This window comes from Hordeum vulgare, chromosome 2H (genome assembly GCF_904849725.1).
Source record: "Hordeum vulgare subsp. vulgare chromosome 2H, MorexV3_pseudomolecules_assembly, whole genome shotgun sequence".
NCBI lineage: Eukaryota > Viridiplantae > Streptophyta > Magnoliopsida > Poales > Poaceae > Hordeum > Hordeum vulgare.
In genome coordinates, this window is record NC_058519.1 from 644,064,647 (window position 1) to 644,087,355 (window position 22,709).

At 48.0% G+C, this 22,709-nt stretch overlaps 1 protein-coding gene across 7 annotated transcripts; it reads right to left on the reverse strand.

Annotated features, from left to right (window-relative positions):
* Positions 1 to 652: 652 nt before the first annotated feature.
* LOC123428292 (translation initiation factor IF-2-like) lies at positions 653 to 9,813 on the reverse strand. 7 transcript variants are annotated; one of them, XM_045112490.1, is made up of 8 exons: positions 8,839 to 9,813; positions 7,990 to 8,100; positions 7,465 to 7,530; positions 7,225 to 7,377; positions 5,023 to 7,033; positions 4,791 to 4,888; positions 1,356 to 1,543; positions 1,239 to 1,291 (listed from the first exon to the last, which is right to left on the reverse strand). In XM_045112490.1, exons 1-5 carry the CDS (start codon positions 9,583 to 9,585, stop codon positions 6,914 to 6,916), a joined length of 1,197 nt encoding a protein of 398 aa, XP_044968425.1. In that variant the 5' UTR covers positions 9,586 to 9,813; the 3' UTR covers positions 1,239 to 1,291; positions 1,356 to 1,543; positions 4,791 to 4,888; positions 5,023 to 6,913. The 7 variants fall into 7 exon arrangements, with proteins under 7 accessions (XP_044968422.1, XP_044968421.1, XP_044968425.1 ...); XM_045112487.1 differs by lacking the exons at positions 4,791 to 4,888; positions 5,023 to 7,033 and having other exon boundaries at positions 653 to 1,291; positions 1,356 to 1,435; positions 8,839 to 8,970; positions 9,004 to 9,812; XM_045112488.1 differs by lacking the exons at positions 4,791 to 4,888; positions 5,023 to 7,033 and having other exon boundaries at positions 1,356 to 1,435; positions 1,500 to 1,543.
* Between the last annotated feature and the right edge of the window lie 12,896 nt (positions 9,814 to 22,709).

The window sequence follows — 22,709 nt, forward strand, 5'->3', positions numbered from 1 at the left end:
TTTTTGTGTTTTCCTTCCAATATAAGAAAGTACATCTTGGTCTTTGTTTTCCTCGTTCAGGTGTTCCTCGCAGATAAAGTGCGCCAAGTGTGACTGATGTGTCTAAAAGTGTGACGTCCATGTATCTCTTCAAAAAAATTGTGCATTTTGTCTGCATTTTGTTTGTAAAAAATCATTACCATTGCACTTGGGATATGATCAGCACGGAGCCAATACCTGACGTCCTGGGATATGATCAGTTGTCCAAAAAAGTAGATGTCATCAATCTTCACCTCCAGAATTCATCTCAAAATAAAAAATAAAAATCAAGGGCTCTTGCTCAAATTTATGAACAAGAGAAGACCTCCAGAAGAACAAGCTGAGGGGTTGTTCGGTTGGAATTGAAAAGCCATGCTGTAAACTCATTAAGTACAATGAGAAAGCTGACAGGTATCTTATTTTTTGCTACCTGTAGCGTTATATCTGTTTTCCCTATGCAAAAGTATTTGCGTTTTCTTCCCATCTAAGAAAGTACACAGATTAAGTGCGACAAGGGTAGCAGATGTGTCTAACTGTGGGATGTTCATGTATCTCTTCCAAATTATATGCACTTTATCTGCATTTTGTTTGGAGGAAATCATCAGTCTGTGGATCGCACGGAGATGACCAGTCGTCCAACAAATAGAGGTCATTAATCTTTGCCTCCAGAATCGAGGGCTCTTGCTGAAATTTAAGCACAAGTTGTACAACAAAGAAGACCTCCACGGGCAAATATCTTTACAGTACGAGAACATATATATCGGAGCACAAGTTGTACAACAAAGAAGACCTCCAGGGACAAAGAAGAATCACTGAGCTATCTTCGTGTCTCGTTCTTCCTAGTAGCTGTCTTTTTGGGAGAACGATTTGCCCTTGCAGGACTAACTGTCTGCTCCCTCCATTTTTATGACAAGTAATTTGGGACGGAGGGAGTACATGGTGGAGAACATGACTTTACTAATGGTTCACAACTATACTGAAATGTGTGGAGCGAATCCAAATGACTGCCAACATATTGCCTTGTTTCTTTTCATATGAAGATTGAAGAACAAGCTTCAGTTCACATCAACATGAAGGCATCAAACATACAACCTACATAAGCACAAACGAGTTTGTTAGATGTAAAACGTTGATTCATAAACTAACATGCAGGTAAGTCGCGAGGAGGTAAATGAGGAAGGGGTGCTAGAGGTCTGGAAATTCTGCTTTAGCATCTTTTGAAGGCTTCCTCCTTGCTTTGCTCATCCGGAAAAAGTGCAAAGCACGAATCAAGCTGAAAATAGAATGAACGACGGTGAGAGAATAATTAGATAAAATATGCTGACAATAATACGTACTTTATTGTATTCCACTTCCACAGAGCCACTGGCAGCCCAGACACCACCCTCTTTCGAGTTTTGTTGCTGAAACTGTTCGCCTGGCACCCGAATAAATTCTCATCAGCACGAGAACATACACTTGATCTTCAAATGAACACTCACATTCCAAGTGAAACCGAAGAGAAGACCGCTCCCGGGATTTCAGACTGGAAAAGTAGAGGATTTAAACAATCCCATGAGGACGCCATCAGGATGATTGAACAAAAAAAAAATGCAGAATACTTCCTTTGCACTTCTTCCCACATTCTGCAGGTTTCACCCAACAACAACAGTCTAAGGCCCTGCTTGTAATGTGCGTAAATTTTTACACCTGTATTTATTTTACAAGTGTAACTTTGTTATGACCAGAGGCCCAGTTAGCCAAACTGGCCCAGTTATCTTAATAATATTAGGGGCTTAGCCTAGTTTATTATAGCCTAGGGGACTTATATATAGTCATGTAATCAACACTTTTAAGATTAAGCAAAGATCAATCTATTTTGATCGGCTCCAACTAGGAGCCGGTGCCCTAACCCTAGCCACCTCTACTACTCGCCGCCGCCTCCTCCCTGCGCCGAGACGGCGCCGTCACGCTAGCTGCGGCGCCCTCGTCTCCCCCAACCTCCCTCCTACCCTTATAACCTAAGGCAAAGGGCCGGTAGAACCCTAGTTTCTACCAGTTTGGTATCAGGTAGCTTCGGTGTGATCATGTCTTCGCCGCCGCCCACCTCAACCCTCCCGCTGCCGACCGCCACCACCGCCCCGCTGGCCACCATGACCGGCACCCCTTCTCTACCGGCGTCGGTCACCTCCGCCATGCCGATTCCCACCGTCTTCACACCGGAGGAAGTCACCGCAGCGCTCCGTGATCTCGCCACCGCGGTCCAGGGCATCCGCCTCTACTTGGCTGGGCCCTACGGGCCACCGCCGGCCGTGCCACTCGCCGCTGCCACCGGGCCGCTGCTCCTGTCATGGCAACCACCGCACCCGGCGGCCTCCACGGCGCTCGCTGGGTCGCTGCAGCTGTAGCCACCTCCCGCCTCCAACCCGCCCTGGCCGTCGCCGACCCTCACGGCCTCCGCCGCGCCTGTTTCCCCCCTGCAGCAGCCGCTGCAGCTGTAGGCCCTCCCGCCGATCCACTCCGGGCCGGCTACGACCGCGCCGGTGGGAGTCCCGATCCACCAGGTCCGGCTCCCGCCTTCGCCATCACCGCTTCCAGCCTGGTTGGCTGGGTCGTCACCGCAGCCGGCACCCACCCTGCAGTATGGCGGGCCCTCCAGCTCCGCGGGTCCCTACGTCGGCCTCAACGGGCAGCCGTTTCACGGGGGACCTCGTGCGTCCACCGACCCGGCGCCGCCCCCCATGCTGCTCCACAACGCCGACCCATACGGCCACGACGGTCATACTCAGACACCGCCGCGCTTCGCCAAACTCGACTTCGCCACCTTTGACGGCACCGAGGACCCCCTCAACTGGCTTAATCAGTGTTACCAGTTCTTTCGAGGGCAACGCACGCTCACATCGGACCGCACCTGGCTCGCCTCATATCACCTCCGAGGCACCGCGCAGACGTGGTACTACGCCCTCGAGCAGGACGAGGGTGGCATGCCCCCATGGGAGCGCTTTCGCGAGCTCTGTCTCCTTCGCTTCGGACCGCCGATACGCGGGAGCCGGCTGACGGAGCTAGGCCGACTCCCCTTCACCTCCATGGTGCAAGACTTCGCCGACCGCTTCCAAGCCCTGGCGTGCCACGCGCCCGGCTTGATGGCCCGTCAGCGGGCCGAGCTCTTCGTCGGCGGTCTGCCGGATCATATCCGCGTGGACGTGGAGCTTCGGGGACCACAGGACATCCAGACCGCCATGTACTATGCCCGCGCATTCGAGCAGCAGGTGGTGACTATGCAGTAGGCGTTCCCGGCCCAGGCACCTCGCCCACCCCCTGAGCCGGCTATATCTACACCCAGCCGGCCTGCCCTGCCGGCGTCAAGGATGCCCGCCACAGCAGCAACTTGACCGTTCCGTCGGCTAACCCCGGCCGAACAACACGAGCGTCATCGACAGGGGTTATGTTTCAACTGCGATGAGCCCTATGTGCCAGGCCACGTCTGCCTGCGCCTCTTCTACCTGGAGGCGGATGACTATGTCGCGGAGCATACAACTCCCTCCGAGCTTGCCGAGACGGCGGCCCCGGCGTCAGCCACCGCTCTCGTGGTCTCCCTCCATGCCCTGGCCGGCATACGAGCGGAAACAACGATGCTGTTGCCAATGACGGTTAATGGGGAGCGCCTCTTAGCTCTCCTGGACACGGGCTCTACACACAACTTCCTGCCCGCGTCTACTATGCGTCGCCTGGCCCTCCAGACGACGGGCGGCGAGCAACTCCGAGTTACCGTGGCTAACGGTGACCGTCTCCGCTGCCATGGAATTGCGCAGCAGGTTCCCATCCTCATCGGTGACGAGTCCTTCGCCATCACGTGCGTCGGCATCGACTTGGGCGACTATGACTTCATCCTCGGCATCGACTTCTTGTGGACGCTCGGACCCATCCTTTGGGACTTCGACGCACTGACCATGACTTTCTGGCGTCAAGGGCGCATGGTGCGGTGGAAGGGTGAGGGTGGCACTTCTCCAGCAGTTCCCTCTCAGCTGTCGACCGCCATAGCAGACTCCGAGCCGCCCCTGTTGGCTCATCTCCTGCAGCGACACGACGACCTTTTACCAGTGCTACTTGTTCACAAGCCCATGGGCTCGTGGCGTTTCTGCCTCGACTATCGTGCTCTCACTGCCACGATGACGAAGGTGAATTTTCCTATACTGGTCGTGTAGGCACTCCGGGACGAGCTGCCAGGGCCACGCTTATTCCCTACGCTCGACTTGAGTTCTAGTTACCATCACGACCACTTCGAGTTTTTGGTGATGCCTTTCAGTCTCTCCAATGCGCTGGCGACATTCCAGGCCTTGATGCACGACGTACTTCGGACCAGCTCAACCCTCCGAAGGCACCTTGGGAGCAGCTCAAGGAGTTCCGCCAACATTTTCTAGACGTCCAGCTCGAGGACGAGCTGTTTGCGCAGGCGGGGAGAAATGTTATGACCAGAGGCCCAGTTAGCCAAACTGGCCCAGTTATCTTAATAATATTAGGGGCTTAGTCCAGTTTATTATAGCCTAGGGGACTTACATATAGTCATGTAATCGGCACTTTTGAGATTAAGCAAAGATTAATCTATTTTGATCGGCTCCAACTAGGAGCCGGTGCCCTAACACTAGCCACCTCTACTACTCGCCGCCGCCTCCTCCCTGCGCCGAGACGGCGCCGTCACGCCGGCCGCGGCGCCGTCGTCTCCCCCAACCTCCCTCCTACCCTTATAACCTAAGGCAAAGGGCCGGTAGAACCCTAGTTTCTACCAAACTTACCGGTCAACTTTTGATTCCTGCCTGGAATGAGAACGACGGGAGGAGGTCTGTACCCTAAACCAGACAGAAACGAGCTGAAACGCTGATCCAAACGCGGCCTAAAACGAAAAATACATCAGCTTCGTTGCAGTGTAAGGACTTCAGTCCTATTGCCAAATATCAAAACTGCAACATCGTGAACATGTTCAACTAAAAATGAAAGCCTTTATCTGAATTTGGATTCCAAACTGACCTGAAACAGAATTCCTCAACGCTGTTCCACAAAATTAGATACAGTGGCCGTCGGATTGATATGAAAGCTAACGCTGGTCGGGCCCAAATTGCACAGTCAGCATCACAAAAATGTAATCACAAGTGGCATTGAGTATGTGCAACTTTTTAGGTTCAAGCCACAGAGCCGCATTGCCCACTAAGTGCATTGTGACCATATCTATCCAAAACACAGGGTGCACGTTCTACAGTGTGAAGATTCACACAATTTCTTCCACAATTTCTGATTATCTCTGTTAAAATACGGTGAATCAACTCTGGGAATGGTATCTGCTGCCATGCTACAGAATGGTAAATTTGGATCCTGGTCCTTCTCCATCTGAATAAGTTTTCAGCACACATAACTGAATTCGACAACGTAATGATAACCGACAAACCATTTTCCCAATAACATGAACGCACCGGGCTCACAATCTGTGGTTGACATTGCTCTCACGCAATGTGTGGATGCATCATTTGACAAAAACATACAGTAGCCGCTCCTTTTTTTACAGCGCACGTTGGTGTTCTTCAATCTCAATAACACTATACTCATAGACCCCTAAAATTTCAGACTGGGAAAAAGGGAGTTTCAAAACGAAACCCGTGCTACCAAATATCCACAGGACTGACTCAGGAGGATTATACAAAGAAAAATGCAGTGTATTTTCTTTGCAACTCTTCCAACCTCCTTCTGGTTTCACTCCACAGTAACTGTCCAATACAGTCTAACAGTCCCACAAATAAATCTTCAGCCACTGCTAATCTTCCCCACAGAAAATACTTATTTACCTTTGATAACAGAGACTCTTACTCCCTGCCTCAACAGAATCGCCCATACCACAACTCCAGCTTTAGCTCCCATGAATCTTCCCAAAGGAGTTATTTTTTCCATTGCCAACCTTTCTAGGTCAAAGCATGGCATGGGCTTTTTTAATTCCATCAACCCATGCTAGAAACTGGGAATCTCCAAACTTGCCTTCACAATGAAATAAAATTTGGTTGCAAAGATATTTTTTTCCTTGAAACATGCTACCACAGTCCATCCTCATTCTGTCGTTTCAAAAACCACTTAAACTTCACTGGAAATGAGATTGTGTTGTAATGTCCTATATTGATCTAAAAGAACCTCTTACCCTCGATTTGTCATCATAAACTAGTTGTGCTTGCAACGTGTCTAACAATCTTTTATTAGCTTTTTTGCAATGTAAGGACTTCAGTCCTATTGTCAAAACTCAAAACTACAAGATGACGAACTTTAACCAGAGTTTGAGTTCCCAAGCTGAACTTTAATAAAATTACCCATGCTTAACACTTTTCCCAGAAGCAGTGAAACCTACAGAAAACTGGGACCATGGTACCACCGATCTGAATACCACACATCTTGAGCCAGACTGCCTGTAGAACTCAGAACAAATAAGTGAAGGTACACACGTCATGCTTCCATGCATGAAGACAACACTTGTCACCAGCTTCCCATTTGAATAATTTTCGAGCAGCACAATCGTATTGGACAATCTAACAGTAAGTTTCACAGTAACTCCAACACATCATCCACCAATAAAATCATTTTCTCAACAGCCTGAGCGCACCAGGCTCACAATCTGTGGTTGAAATTTATCTCACAGATCATCCTACAAGAGCATTGCACTGTATCTCATATCTTTTTACCAGCACACTCTGTAGTTCTTCAATCCCAATAAGGCTATACTTGCAGACACATCCTAATATTTCAGACTGGAAAAGAGGGATTTCAAAAGGAATCCATGCTACCAAATATTAGATGCAACTCGTCCAGTGTCCTCTAGTTCCAGACTACAGCTACTGCAGATCTTCCCAACAGAAAGTACCTAGAAGATTAGGCAAAACCTTAACTAGGCATTGCAGTGCAGGCCATGCAGGTCTCGGACGTGCTCTGTAGGAAACCTCGCCGGGCAATTAGTGCACTTCACGCTAACCAAGCTGTCATGCAAGTTGCGCGTGTGTACAATTCTCTGCGAAATGAAACTGAAAGTAAACGAAAGGCACCTGAACTCAAACCAACAACACATGGAACAAAATATACGAGACACAAGAGGAACTCTCGTCTATGATCATTCTCTCTTTCTATCTCTCTTTCATTCAAGAGCTGAATAAGGGCATATCCACAAAGGAGAGAGATGTTTCGTTTGCCACTAAAACTTACCCGTGACTGAGACCTTTGAGTCTTACTGTCTTTCTCAAAGTAGCAAAACACGCACACCTCCATACCCGGTGGGCAGCTTGACATAATCTTGACGTAATCCTTGTGAATATCACTGCTCAAATACGGATCGAAATTCTGGTGGTCCTCAACAATCTGCAAGTATATAATTCGCAAATTATGTATAATTGTTTCTCTAACATCTTATTTCAGCAAATAGCGAGGCATAGCAGTTTCACGTACTTTACTGATTGAAGGGCCTGCAGGTATAATGCGGTCTGCTTCGGCCTCATCAAAATCACGCCCATTCTGCAGAACATGTGCAAACAAACTTAAGGTGGAAATAAAGCATTTGCTGTCTTGCTGATATAAAGAGTGTTAATTGACAATAAAATGCAAGAATAATCTAGAGATGAACATAGTTGTGGCATAGGCGCTCCTGAACATATTCCAAAAGGATTGGGGAAACTTCAACATTTTAGAGTTTCCACTTCAGAAAGATGAGTTAACTAAACATTAACACATCAAGACATTGCTCCACATAACATTTGCAAGCAAAGTTAAGAAGGAAATAAATCATTTCCTGATATAAAGAGTACTATTTGACAACAAAGTGTAATAGTAACCTAGAACAACGACATGTTAGAAACTATAGTAAGAAAATTAACTCAAAGATTCAATTACCCCAAAGCTATTCTGTGTAGGAATTTTTTTGTGTTGACACCAGAACATGTTGTAAAAACACAGAGGCAACTTCAATAACATTACCTCTGGAAGTTGATCTGCAGCCTGCTGTTGAGTGTTCTCCGCCTCTTCCAGGAACCCCTTCTCCCTCTGCTCCTGATAGGCAGAACTTTCAGTGGGCGCCTCTGCCTGGGCCTAATAACAATAAAAGAATGAATTTTAGTGCGCCTGAGCATATTGCAAAAAGCAAAGACGAAATTCCAATGTTTAGGTGCTTCCACTTCATAAATATAAATCAACTAAAGCAATGGCGACAGCCTCAACCTGCAGAGAAAAAGGAAGGCAGATAATTCTCTGCGCAATCTCCTACTAAAGCAATGATGACAGTCATGGGCAGCCAAAATTAAGCAAAAAACGCAAGGTAAACATAAAGATGTGACTACTGAATACTGATCATAAAGAAATGGTTGAGGCACAATAAGCAAGCCTGCTCTTTATCGACAATTTCTCAAGGAAGGGTACAGAAAATGAAACTAGCACACACACAAATGGCGGCACCATGGAGTGTTTAGAGAAATCAAATAGTACATTCCGATCTGTAAGATTGTCTTCTTAGTGACAGGTTAGATAAGGTAGAAAATTAAGGGTGAATCCTGCTCGCTGCTACTGATGGTAAAACCTTCTTCCTGGTCCCAATAAGAATAAGAGGATGGGTTTTTTTTATCTTGACAAATTGTCTTAATGTGGCATTCATATGCAACAATGTCACAATACGGTGAAAAGGTGCACACAAAATCTGACCACATTTTCCATTTTATGTTTCCTAGATACCAAATCTGACGTGAAAGAGGAATCAAATTAAAATGGCAACTTCAATGCCAACTTCCTGCTTGAATGAGACTCGTATTGCATAGCTGAACAGGGGTTGCTCACCTCGCCGCGGGCGCTGCTGTGCACCCAAGTCAGGAAGGCGTCGAGGAGTTCCCTCCATGGCAAGGCTGAAGCTTTGTCGCACAGGAAGTTGATAAATCTCCTCAATGCTGTGTCCTGGGGCGGCGCAGCCACCTCATCTTCATCGGGAGCGGCGGGAACCACCACCTCATCTTCATCGGGAGCGGCGGGAACCACCACCTCATCTTCATCGGGAGCGGCGGGAACCACCACCTCATCTTCATCGGGAGCGGCGGGAACCACCACCTCATCTTCATCGGGAGCGGCGGGAACCACCACCTCATCTTCATCGGGAGCGGCGGGAACCACCACCTCATCTTCATCGGGAGCGGCGGGAGCGATGGGAGAGGCGGACGCCTTGTTCTTGTCCGGGACGGGGGCCTCGTTCTTGGCAGAAGCGGACGCCTTGTTCTTGTCCGGGACGGGGGCCTTGTTCTTGGCAGAGGCGGACGCCGTGTTCTTGGCCGGGGCGGGAGCATCGTCGGACTCACCTTCACTGGAAGAGGCGGGCGCCTGGTCCTTGGCGGAGGAGGGCGCCGTGTTGTTGGCAGGGGAGGACGCCGTGTTCTTGGGCGAGGGCGCCGTGCTCTCGTCGGCGTCGGATGCGAAAGGGGGCGCCCGGCGCCGTGTCCCTGGCAGCGGTGAGCGCGCCAGTTGCAGCGCAGACTCCACCGCCTCCTTGGCCGCGGAATGTTTGTCCCGGTTCGGGGCAAACTTCTTGTTCGCCATCCCCGCCGACCAGCAAGGGTTCTTGGCCGCCGGGCTCGGGCGTGGCGCGGAGAGCTTGGGGGAGCAGCGAGGCGGCGCGGCTGACCGGATTGTAGAGTATACTGGATTTAGGGTTCAGGCGGGGTGGTTCGAACTGGCTGACGGTGGATTTCTCGATTTCCGGCGAGGTGGCTGGGGAATGGGGACGGTGGTGGATTTCAGGCAAAGCGCGCCGGGTGAAAGAGGAGAGGGCACGGGAGAAGCTACTTATGGGCTGGACGGACAATCTTATCTCATGGGCCTGCGAGATATATCGGGTGACCCATGGGCATCCAGCCCAATAGCTGCCTCTGTTTTCTTTAACAACTCAATTGTCAGCCTTTTCCATTTAGCATTGTTTTTTTCTCAAAAAACAAATTAGCATTGTTTTTACCCTAAAAATAAAATAAAATAATAGCATCCCTCCCTCTCGGAAGAATTAGCATCGTTTTATTTTTGGGCAACGCTACGCATCCATCGGCGGATTATTTCCAATGATCCGTCACCTTCACACCCGTTTGATTTGGTGCATCCAGCCGATCTCATCCATCCGATCCGCACGCGGGGCTTTGGCCTAATTCCTGAAACGATGCTCGAGTTTCTGAAACAATCGCTTTGTTGCAGTTTTTTTCTTCGCGCGCGCTTCAGCTGGGCACCCGGTAATTCCTGAAACAACGATCGAGTTTCTGAAACAATCGCTTTGTTGCCGGGTTTTTTTCTTCGCGCGCGCTTCGGCTGGGCACCCGGTAATTCCTAAAACAACGCTCGAGTTTCTGAAACAATCGCTTTGTTGCAGTCTTTCTTTCTTCGCGCGTGCTTCGTGGGCACCGGGTAATTCTTGAAACAACGCTCGCGTTTCTGAAACAATTGCTTTGTTGCAGTTTTTTCTCGGAGCGGTGAAGAAGAGAAAGAAGACCGGGCGGAGCATGGCCGACAGCGAGTCGGAGCCAAGGAACCTCTGGTACAGCGTGACGAACAACACGAGGTAGTGCGCAGCGCCGACGGTGAACATGGCCACGACGCCCTCGTGCCACCCCATCTTTGCCGCCGCCCTCGCCGTCATCAGGTTCGCGATCACCGTCATGTGGCTGGCGGGGTTGGCCACCATGGACAGGAACTTCCTGCCACGCGTGAACCACTGGTCGTAGACCTTGACGTCCAGGACAAGGATGGGCAATGAGAAGGCCCACCACAGCATGTGGTAGGATGGCGCGTCCGGGCGCAGGAATGGCGTGGCCTGAAGCAGCAGGAGCCACGAGATCCAGGGCGCGAACAGGTAGTTCATGCCGACGTGGTGCCAGAACTCGGTGCGCACGACGGGGAGCCGGAGCACGCAGCGCGCCACGTAGAGCACGCATAGCGCGAACAGGGTGAGCAGCGCGAGGGACCAGAGCAGCACGAACGCCGCTGACGGCAGGGATCGATCCAGATCCGGTCTGGCGGGGGGAGGCAGGGCCGACGCGGGTCGGCCAGCGGCAGGAACGCGACGGCGATGGCTGGGGGCTCCGACGCCGGTGGCAGGGGCTCCGGTGGCGGCAGGATCGGCCCGCGGCAGCGCACCACGACGGGGCAAGCGGGATCGTGCTCCGGCAGCGCTCGGAAGGAGGAGGGAGCCGGCGGCTCACTCGGGTAGAGGCTCGGAAGGCTCCAGGCGGCGGGGAGGTGCACGCGCGGTGGCCCTGCTCCGGCGAGGCCGGCCCGTGCGGGCTGGAGCAGGCGATGGCAAGCGACGGTGCGGTCTCGGGCAGAGGCGCTCGGGAGGAGCTACAGGAAACGGTTCCTGAAACAACAACATCGTTTCAGAAAAGCAGGTCACAGCTCACGCGGAAGTTGTTCAAGATCAGATTGAGATCCAACGGTCAAGCGGACGACGGATGTATCGCGGGGATCAGCCGGTGAAAGGTAATCTTTTTCCTTTATTTTTCTATTGGCCATATTAGGTCGACCTACAAAAGGTAAACTAGGTCCCTTTCTCCGTGGGATTGTGTCTAAACATCCAAAATCAGCCACTTTGTCTTTTACATTTTTCTCCCTCGGTATTTGGAAATCAATGCACAATACACAACAACTTCATTTAAACGAGTATATTGCGATGCCCCTAATCTTTCCAATTTTTACAAAAAATAAATATGTCACAATGGTGATTTACCCTAATAGTGCAACAAAATTCTGAGTATTTTGTGGTAGTCTTTTGGTTGATTTCGTCCTAGCTGGTTGATGTCATGTAAGACTGTTTGCTTCATTTTGAATAAAAATGGGGCAGGGAAGAAACCCCTTTGGTTCAAAAAAAATCTGAGTATTACACCAAAACTCCTCACCTATGTATAAAAAGTATCCTATTGCAACAAAAGATCACAACATTTCAAAAAAAAAAACTAATGCTTCAAAAAAGTGGTAACACAATAGTATTTTGCTACAGATTGTATTGCAGCAAAAGTCACAAACAATCAACGAAAATGAAAATAATAAGTTACAACAAAAAATATCTATTTGCACAAAGTAAGTGATTAGGCAACATTTTTTTGGCTCGAGATTCATTTGCAACAAAAAATACCAACTATTTCAACAACAAGCAGAAACGATTAAAACCAAAAAAAACCTATTGGCAACATTTTGAAAAGCACGTAACACGTCATAAAAAAAAGAAGAAACATAGAACAAACATAAGGAAAGTTTGGAACATCCCACGTGTGATTTCATAACAAAAAGACATACGAGTTTGCTATGATTTGGAAGCACATATGCAACATCGAAAAAATGGGACATGAACTTATAGTAAATACTTAGAAAACCTTGCACCATAACTCATGCTTTCTTTCTGAAAAGGAGGATGACCCCCGGTCTCTAAATCTGGAAGATGCATGCCACCATTTTATTAATTATTTGTAAAGTTCTTACAAAGTAATACATTAATATGTTTGAATCCATCATCTTGGCAACATCTGTTGCTATTTCTATCCGATTGATGAAGGGGTGCAATAAGTGTGAGCCGAATACCTAGACCTCTCACCTAAGGCTAACATCTAAAGTCGGAGGCCCTAACCAAGCCAAGCACATACCGAGTGTGGGGCATAAACCGGTCTGACGCACACTCATGGGTCGTCGCCATCATCTTCCACCGATCCATCTTCAAAGCAGGTACTGACACATCGGCCTTGACAGGCATGCCGTTGACGCTGCCACGACGTAAAACAACGCCACCGTCGTGCACTCGTCCATCTAGACACATTCGTCATCGAGATCCAACTGCACCATGCCGCCAATACTTGTCTTCACGTGGTAGATTACACGTCGCTCCACCTGCAAACCTTCGCACCACCACCATATATTGCCCCTTGCCACCTGGAGCCCACCTCCAGAACATCACTCTCACGAACATCCAAGCCTCCCAGATGACGACTTCATGAAGGGTACGACGCGCACGACGTCGCCGTCGCCTAGTCACCCGGATTTTGGACTTTTGTCCAGGATGGGGTCAGCGGTGGATAGGATGGACCTCGACTTTGCCTCCGAGGAGCATAACGACGCTGAAAGACGTCGTCATTGTCGGGTCGAACCAGCCCACCAAAGTTTCCTCCGGTCCCAATCCTACACCACAAATCTCCATTTACTCTGGAAGAGCTGTCAACCAGAGCTCCAGGGAAGAGAGTATCATGGGGCTCAACCCTCCAAATCTGGCGATGAGGAAGGTCACGCTACTTCACGGCTGCCGCCCGGTGGCACCTCATCATCCGCGTGGCTAAAGGTGCCAACAACGCATTAGCCACGGAGACGGCGTCGCCCCTTGACCAGGCCTCGATCTGGACGAAATCCACCGACCCCAACCAGGACCGCCATGGAGCACACCAGGAAGCAGGACGCCGACGGCTAACGAGGTCTGATCCCCACATCCCGCCATCGTTCATCAAGACCCACCCCGTACGCCCACCGCACAGATCGGGTAACAGTCGGTCTCCACATAGTGGTGCCGCTCGCAGACCAGGGGTTGCCGCAAGAGAAATCCCCGCCGCCAGCATCAGTCGTGTGAGCCAAGACATGCGAGGGCGGGGCTGAACAGCAGCACCAGTGGTGTGATGTAGCTCCGGATGAAGGAGGGGGTGGATGTACACTAGTAGAAAACAGGGCTTTGGTTCGGGCCTGGCCAGCCCATTAGTCTCGGTTCTTCACGAACCGGGACCCATGGGGGGCATTAGACCCGGTTCGTGAGCCCAGGGGGCCGGCCGGGGCCTCGTGGGCATTGGTCCCGGTTCGTCTGGACCCATTTGTCCTGGTTCTAGGCACGAACCGGGACCAATGGACCGCGCTCCTGGCCCACATCCATTGGTACTGATTCGTGCCTTGAACCGGTATAGAAGGGGGGCTTTAGCACGAACCGGGACAAATAATTTGCCTATATATACCCATCGCCGCGGCAGAGCACTCTGTTTTTTCTGGCCGGCGAGGGGAGGGCATTTGGGTGCTCTAGCTCACATTCTATGCACATGAGGTGTTCGATGAAATGCCCGAGCCACACTAGTTAAGCTTTCTCCTCTCGAAGCTCGACCTCGGAGCTCCATTTTTCCCGAGATTTGTCTAGATTTAGCGGTCTGTCACGCCCCGTCCCCGTTTTCACCGCTCGGGCACGTCCATGTGTACGTCCGCAATGTCGTTTGCAAGCTCCTCCGCAGACAGTGAGGTAAGTCAATTTGGATTTTCGGTTGACATTGGATTTGGGGATTTCTCATCTAGGGTTTCGCGGGAAGGGCCGTAGTATGCGCCTTTCTGGCTCGTAGGTGGATGGCCACGGGATTGTGCAGTTCCAATCCGAGTTTTTCATTCCCAATCCAAGTTTCTGCGGCCTTGAGGAGCGCTCGAATCACCGTTGCCCGGGGCATGGGCTAATTCCTGCTCGCCGTGTTTCTTGGGGTGGAGCAAGCACGGGAAGAAGGTTTTTGGGTTGTCCACTCGATGTAATTCCTCAAAACATCATTTGGTACTATGTTTTCATTGATTTATTGCAAAGTTATGAATTTCACCTAATTATGTGAACTCTGATTTAACAGCTTCCTGATGAGTGTGATTGGGTTGTTTGGATTGACCCCCCTCCCACTGAGCTAGTGGGGCAAGCTTTTGAGGAGCTCCATGGTGGCCTTGAACGTAGTTAGATCAAAGCTAGTAGGATGGAGAAGAAGGTTATGGATCTGAACAATGAAAACAAGAAAATGCAATTGAAGTTGAAGAAAAGGAATGAGCTCATGGAAACGATGGGTTTTCTCTTTGTTCTTGGCATCAGCATTGTGGCTAGTTTAGTTTCTATTTGGTCTAAGCAAGCCAATTAAGTGGCAGTGTGTGTGTTATGTTTCTGCTAGTGTGTTGTGTCCTAGATGTAATTCTATCATTTGTGCACTATTGTGAACTTGAGCAAATGTAATGTTGTGCCCTAGATGTAATGGATATCATGTGTTGTGTTAAAATTGTCACCAATGCCTGGTAGTTCAATACAGAATGACAACAAAAGACACAATTTTGAGCACCTAGCAAGATATTTAGGGGCAAAAGTGAGCAATCATATGATTCCACAACACACTCCAGCATTAAACAGAATAGATTCCACAACATGATCAATTCATCTAAGATTAAACAGCAGTTCACACTCCAGCATTAAACAACAGTTCACACTCCAGCATTAAACAACGGTTCACACTCCAGCATTACAAACCAACAGTTGTTTGACAACATCTAACATTAAACAGAATAGATCCACAACATGATCAATTCAGTTTGCCCATCTTGCTCCTTGTGTTGGCTGCAGGATTAGCAGCCTTGCTCCTTGTGTTTACAGTTGATTGCATGCCGCCTTTCGCCTTCTTCTGTGGTGAACCCCACTTTGTACCTGTTGTAGCTGGCCTGTTGTAATTCTTCTTTGGGCTGAGAAACATGAACAAAATCAAGATCAGTCAGCAAAAACAGCTACATAATTAGTGCATGTACATGCAGTACAATATATTGCAGACCTAGCAAGATCAGTATCAACAACCTTAGAGGAAGTAGCAGCAGGAGAGCTAGTAGCAGCTGGCCTTTTGTAATTCTTCTTTGGGCTGAGAAACCCTAAACCCCTAAACCCTAGTATACGCATGTTCTCAAGATGGATATGCAAGGAACCTGTAAGTGATGTTTGGTCTAATCTTTGACTTGTATTCCATGGCAATTTGGCAAGGCTCCGCACCACCACCATGGAGCATGAGAGAGAGAGGCCCTCGCCACCGCAATCGGCCCCCGGGATTTAGGCCGGCGGTGTCCTCTGACGGTGTCAGAGGGGGGAGGAAGGAGAGCCCCTAGAGGCTAGGGTTTCGTCCCTGCCCGAGTCGCCGGAGCGGGAGCGGCGCAAATCGAGGGTAAGAGGTTGTCTTAGATCAACATAGGACATTAGGGCATCTTCAACGGCGACCCACTGATAACCCACAAGTATAGGGGATCGCAATAGTTTTCGAGGGTAGAGTATTCAACCCAAATTTATTGATTCGACTCAAGGGGAAGCCAAAGAATATTCTCAAGTATTAGCAGTTGAGTTGTCAATTCAACCACACCTGAAAGATTTAGTATCTACAGCAAAGTATCAGTAGCAAGGTAGTATGATAGCAGCAACAGTAACAGTAACCAGTAGCAGCAAAGTGACAGCAGTAGCAGCAAAGTAATAGCAGTAACAACAGATTAACAGTAGCGGCAAAGTAACGTAGCAAGGACCAGTAGGAAAAACTCGTAGGCATTGGATCAGTGATGGATGATTATGCCAGATGTTATGCATCATGCAACAGTTATAACACGGAGAGATATGTAACTAGCTCCCGTTCGTCAATGTAATGTAGGCATGTGTTCCGTATGTAGTCATACATGCTTAGGGAAAAGAACTTGCATGACATCTATTGTCCATCCCTCCCGTGGCAGCGGGGTCCTAATGGAAACTATGGGATATTAAGGTTCTCCTTTTAATAAAGAATCGGACCAACGCATTAACACTTGGTGAATACATGAACTCCTCATACTATGGTCATCTCCGGGAGTGGTTCCGACTATTGTCACTCCGGGGTTGCCGGGTCATAACACATAGTAGGTGACTACAACTTGAAGATAGGATCAAGAACACACATATATTGGCGACAACATAATAGGTTCAAATCTGAAATCATGGCACTCGGGCCCTAGTGACAAGCATTAAGCATGGCAAAGTAGTAGCAACATGAATCTCAGAACATAGTGGATACTAGGGATCAATCCCCGTCAAAACTAACTCGATTACATGACCGATATCATCCAACCCATCACCGTCCAGCAAGCCTACGATGAGATTACTCATGAACGGTGAAGAGCATCATGGAATTGGCGATGAAGGAAGGTTGGTGATGACGATGGCGACGATCTCCCCTCTCCGAAGCCCAGAACGAACTCCAGATCTGCCCTCCAGAGGAAGAACAGGAGGTGGCGGCGCCTCCGTATCGTAAAACGTGATGAACTCTTCTCCTTGATTTTTTTTCCGGACGAAAGGGACTAAATAGAGCTGAGATTGGAGGCGGTGGAGCTTCGTGGGCCCCACAAGCCTACCAGGCGCGGCCAGGGGGGCGCGCCTGGTGGGCTTGTGGGCTCCACGCTCCACTTCCTCCGTTGATTCTTGCGCCAGTATTTTTTATATATTCCATAAAAAAATCCCCGTAAATTTCCAGGTCATTCCGAGAACTTTTATTTCTTTGCAAAAACAACACCATGGCAATTCTGCTGAAAACAGCGTTAGTCCGGGTTAGTTCCATTCAAATCATGCAAATTAGGGTCCAAAACAAGGGCAAAAGAGTTTGAAAAAGTAGATACGACGGAGACGTATCAACTCCCCCAAGCTTAAAACCTTGCTTGTCCTCAAGCAATTCAGTTGACAAACTGAAAGAGACAAAAGAAAAACTTTTACGAACTCTGTTTGATCTTGTTGTTGCAACTATGTCTAACTCATATCCAGAATTTCAGGAAGATCACAAGCTAACCACATAAGCAAATGACATCTAGGTCTCACGGAAAACTCATATCAATGGCATAATCAACTAGCGAGCAATAATAATAAGTTTTCAAACGTCAACACTTCAATCAAAACAATCATGAAGCAGTACGAACGGATGGTATCTCGCTAGCTCTTTCTGAGACCGCAAAACATAAATGCACAACACCTTCAAAGACCAAGGGCTGACTAAACATTGTAATTCATGGCAAAGAAGATCCAGTCACAGTCATACTCAATAACAGTCAAAAGCAAAGCATAAAATGACATAGGTGCTCTCTAATTGGTGCTTTTGTAAGAAGAGGGTGACTCAACAGGAACATAAATAGACAGGTCCTTTGCAGAGGGAAGCATTGATTTGCAGAGGTGCCAGAGCTCAAGCTTTGAAAACAGAGATAATAATTTTGGGTGGCACGCTTTCATTGTCAACGCAATGACCAAGAGTTTTCACCATCTTCCACGCTACACATGCTATAGGCGGTTCCCAAACAGAAAAGTAAAGTTTTGACTCCCCCACCACCGATCAATCACACTCCACGACTAGCCGAATACTCGGGTGTAGTCCATACCGACATCAATCCAGGGGGAGTTTTGTTTGCAATTATCTTTTCGATTTGAGCATGGAACTGGGCATTCCAATTACCGGCCCCTTTCTCGTGAATGATAGTGAATAAACACATATCGAGTATAACATGCCTAGCATGGAAGATACTGATAGCCCCCTGTTACCACATGAGCGGTTCGGGCATGCAAAACAGATTATTTCTTGAAGGTTTAGAGAGTGGCACATGCAAATTTACTTGGAACGGTAAGTAGATACCGCATATAGGTAGGTATGGTGGACTCATATGGAACAACTTTGGGTTTATGGAAGTGGATGCACAAGAAGTATTCCCACTTAGTACAAGTGAAGGCTAGCAAAAGACTGGGAAGCGACCAACTAGAGAGCGACAACAGTCATCAAATGCATTGAGATTAACTAACATTGAGTGCAAGCATGAGTAGGACATAAATCACCATGAACATGAATATCATAGAGGCTATGTTGATTTTGTTTCAACTACATGCGTGAACATGTGCCAAGTCAAGCCACTTGAATCATTCAAAGGAGGATACCATCCTATCATACTACATCATAGTCATCTCAAAATTCATGTTGGCATCCAAGACAAACCATTATAAGCTCCTAGCTAATTAAGCATGGCATCAGAAACTATGATCTCTAAGTTGTCATTGCAAACATGTTTCTCTCACAACAAAGCTGAATCAGGAACGATGAGCTAGTCATATTTACAAAAACAAAATAGATCAAGTTCACACCAGCTTTTCCAGGCTCAGTCACTTCATCTTATATCGTCATTATTGCCTTTCACTTGCACGACCGAATGATGTGAACAATAATAAGAGTGCTCGTGCATTGGACTAAGATGGAATCTGTAGGCAAACACAAAGGAAAAGACAAAGTAATATGGCTCTTTGACACATAAACAGATAAGCATGCGAGGGCCATTAAACATTGTAACCATGATCTTCTACTTTGACCCAAAGAAAAAAAACTATTTACACGGGAAAGCTCCCAACAAGCAAAAGAAGAAAATAAAATATTTTTGGGTTTTCTCAAACTAGACAAACACACGAGAAGAAAACGAGAAAAAGAAATAAACTAGCATGGATGATACAGTGGCAAAGTGTGAACACCGACTAACAAAGTGAAAGCGTAAGTAAGAATATAAAGACGGTGAGAAACACGTACTCCCCCAAGCTTAGGCTTTTGGCCTAAGTTGGTTTACTCCCATGGAGGGAAATAACCAGCTTCGGGGTACTCCGGAGCGGACTGAGGATGCCACTGTTGTGTGAGCTCCTCTGGCTCCCACTGATAAACTGGCGTCTGGTACTCGACTGGTGGCTCGGGCACGGGCACCTGTGGTTGGGCTATGCCCCAATATGCGTAGATGTCCGAGGGCATAATAATGTACCTGTCTGCATGAAGATTGAACAAAGAAGGAGCAGGCAAAGTAATAGTCTCACGAGTACCCTGACTAAATACCAGGTTATAAATCATCCTTCTATTTATATCTCTATCAAGAAAGTCATGGCGAACCATGCTATCATAATCTAGATATCTCTCAGGAAGAAGAATCTCTTCTTCCTCGTCCAGTCTAATGGGTATCTCAAAATGTCTAGCAAGACGAGTAGCATAGATACCTCCATAGACAACGCCTTTAGAACGGTTCGTGTTTAACCGTTGAGCTACTATAGCGCCCAAGCTATAAGTTTTATCATTATAAAGGGCTTCGCGCAAGACCGCAAGATCTGGGGAGCTAAGGGACCCAGCTTTCCCACGGCCAATCAAACATTTTCCCATGAATAATGAGAAGTACCGAAGCACGGGAAAATGTATGCTAGCAGCTCTAGCGCAAGACACTCCTCTCTCCTCTCCTACAACAATAGTATCTATGAAAGCCTCCAAGTAGTCATACGTTCTTAGGGAAAAGAACTTGCATGACATCTATTGTCCATCCCTCCTGTGGCAGCGGGGTCCTAATGGAAACTACGGGATATTAAGGTTCTCCTTTTAATAAAGAACCGGACCAACGCAATAACACTTGGTGAATACATGAACTCCTCATACTATGGTCATCTCCGGGAGTGGTTCCGGCTATTGTCACTCCGGGGTTGCCGGGTCATAACACATAGTAGGTGACTACAACTTGCAAGATAGGATCAAGAACACACATATATTAGCGATAACATAATAGGTTCAGATCTGAAATCATGGCACTCGGGCCCTAGTCATAAGCATTAAGCATGGCAAAGTAGTAGCAACATCAATCTCAGAACATAGTGGATACTAGGGATCAATCCCCGTCAAAACTAACTCGATTACATGATAGATCTCATCCAACCCATCACCGTCCAGCAAGCCTACGATGAGATTACTCACAAACGGTGAAGAGCATCATGGAATTGGCGATGAAGGAAGGTTGGTGATGACGATGGATACGATCTCCCCTCTCCGGAGCCTAGAACGGACTCCAGATCTGCCCTCCAGAGGAAGAACAGGAGGTGGCGGCTGATACGTCTCCATCGTATCTACTTTTCCAAACTCTTTTGCCCTTGTTTTGGACTATAATTTGCATGATTTGAATGGAACTAACCTGGACTGACGTTGTTTTCAGCAGAATTGCCTTGGTGTTATTTTTGTGCAGAAATCAAAGTTCTCACAACGTCCTAAAAATTTACGGGGAACATTTTTGGAAAATATGAAAAATACCTGCGCAAAGATCCACCTGAGGGGGTGGGCCAGTGGGCCACAAGCCCTGCCACGGCCACCCCCTGGTGGTGGTGGGCAAGCTTGTGGGGCCCACACGGCTCTGCCACCCCCAATCTCAGCTCCATAAGTTCACTTTCGTCCCAGAAAAAAATAAAAAGAGAAGATTTCGTCGCGTTTGCGATACGGAGGCGCCGCCACAACTTGTTCTTCATCTGGAGGGCACATCTGGAGTCCGTTTTGGGCTCCGAAGAGGGGAAATCGTCGCCATCGTCATCATCAACCTTCTTCCCTCTCCAATTCCATGAAGCTCTTCGTCGTTCGTGAGTAATCTATTCTAGGCTCGCTGGGCGGTGATGAGTAGGATGAGATCTATCATGTAATCGAGTTAGTTCTGATGGAGATTGATCCCTAGTATCCACTATGTTCTGAGATTGATGTTGCTACTACTTTGCCATGCTTAATGCTTGTCACTAGGGCCCGAGTGCCATGATTTCAGATCTGAAATTATTATGTTGTCACCAATATATGTGTGTTTTAGATCCAATCTTGCAAGTTGTAGTTACCTACTATGTGTTATGATCCGGCAACCCCGGCGTGAAAATAACCGAAACCACTCCCGGTGATGACCATATTTTGAGGAGTTCATGTATTCACCAAGTGCTAATGCGTTGGTCCGGTTCTTTATTAAAAGGAGAACCTTAATATCCCGTAGTTTCCTTTTGGACCCCGCTGCCATGGGAGGGATGGACAATAGATGTCATGCAAGTTCTTTTCCCTAAACACGTATGAGGACACACGGAATGCATGCCTACATCACATTGACGAATGGGAGCTAGCAACATATCTCTCCGTGTTATAACTGTTGCATGATGAATATCATCCAAACAAATCACCGACCCATTGCCTATGAGTTTGTCCTACTGCTGCTGTTACTTGTCTTGCTCTGCTGCTGTTACTTGTCTTGCTCTGCTGCTACTGCTGTTACTACTGTCGCTTGCTCTGTTGCTACTTGCTACTGCTGTCACTACTGTTGTTCCTTGCCACTGTCGTTACTCGCTACTTTGCTGTTACTACTTTGCTTGCAGATAATAATCTTTTAGGTGTGGTTGAATCTGACACATTCAGCTGCTAATACTCGAGAGTATTCTCTCACCTCCTGTTTGGCGATCAACAAATTTTGGTCGAATACTCTACCCTCGAAAACTGTTGCGATCCCACGTGCTGGTGGGCCATCAACAACATTCTTCTAGTTTTGTTGCCGGGGAGTGCTAGCGGCATTCTTCTGGTGCCGTTGCAGGGGAAGGTTTGTTGTCACAGAATCAACATTCGTCTAGCTATTGCGAGAGAGTGCCAGTCGGCATTTTTCTGGCGCCGTTGCCGAGGAGGTATTGCTATATTCTCTGAGTCACTTGGGATTTATATCTGCTGATTACTATGAAGAATTTGAAGGACCCGAAAACCAAAGTCTTGCCCTCAACTACGAGGGGAGGTAAGGAATTGCCATCTAGCTCTGCACTTGATTCACCTTCAGTTATGAGTAAGTTTGCGACATCACCTCCTGCTAGAAATCTTGATACGTCGTGTGTGCTTGATGATGCTTATGATGCTACTGCTAGAGATGCTATGCTTGATACTATGCCTGATACTGCTTTGCCTGATATTGCTAGAGATGCTATGCCTGATGATACTATGCTTGATACTTCTAGAGATGCTATGCCTGATATTGCTAGAGATGCTATGCCTGATGATACTATGCTTGATACTGCTAGAGATACTGCTATGCCTGATGTACCACTAGGGGTGTTCCTTGATGCT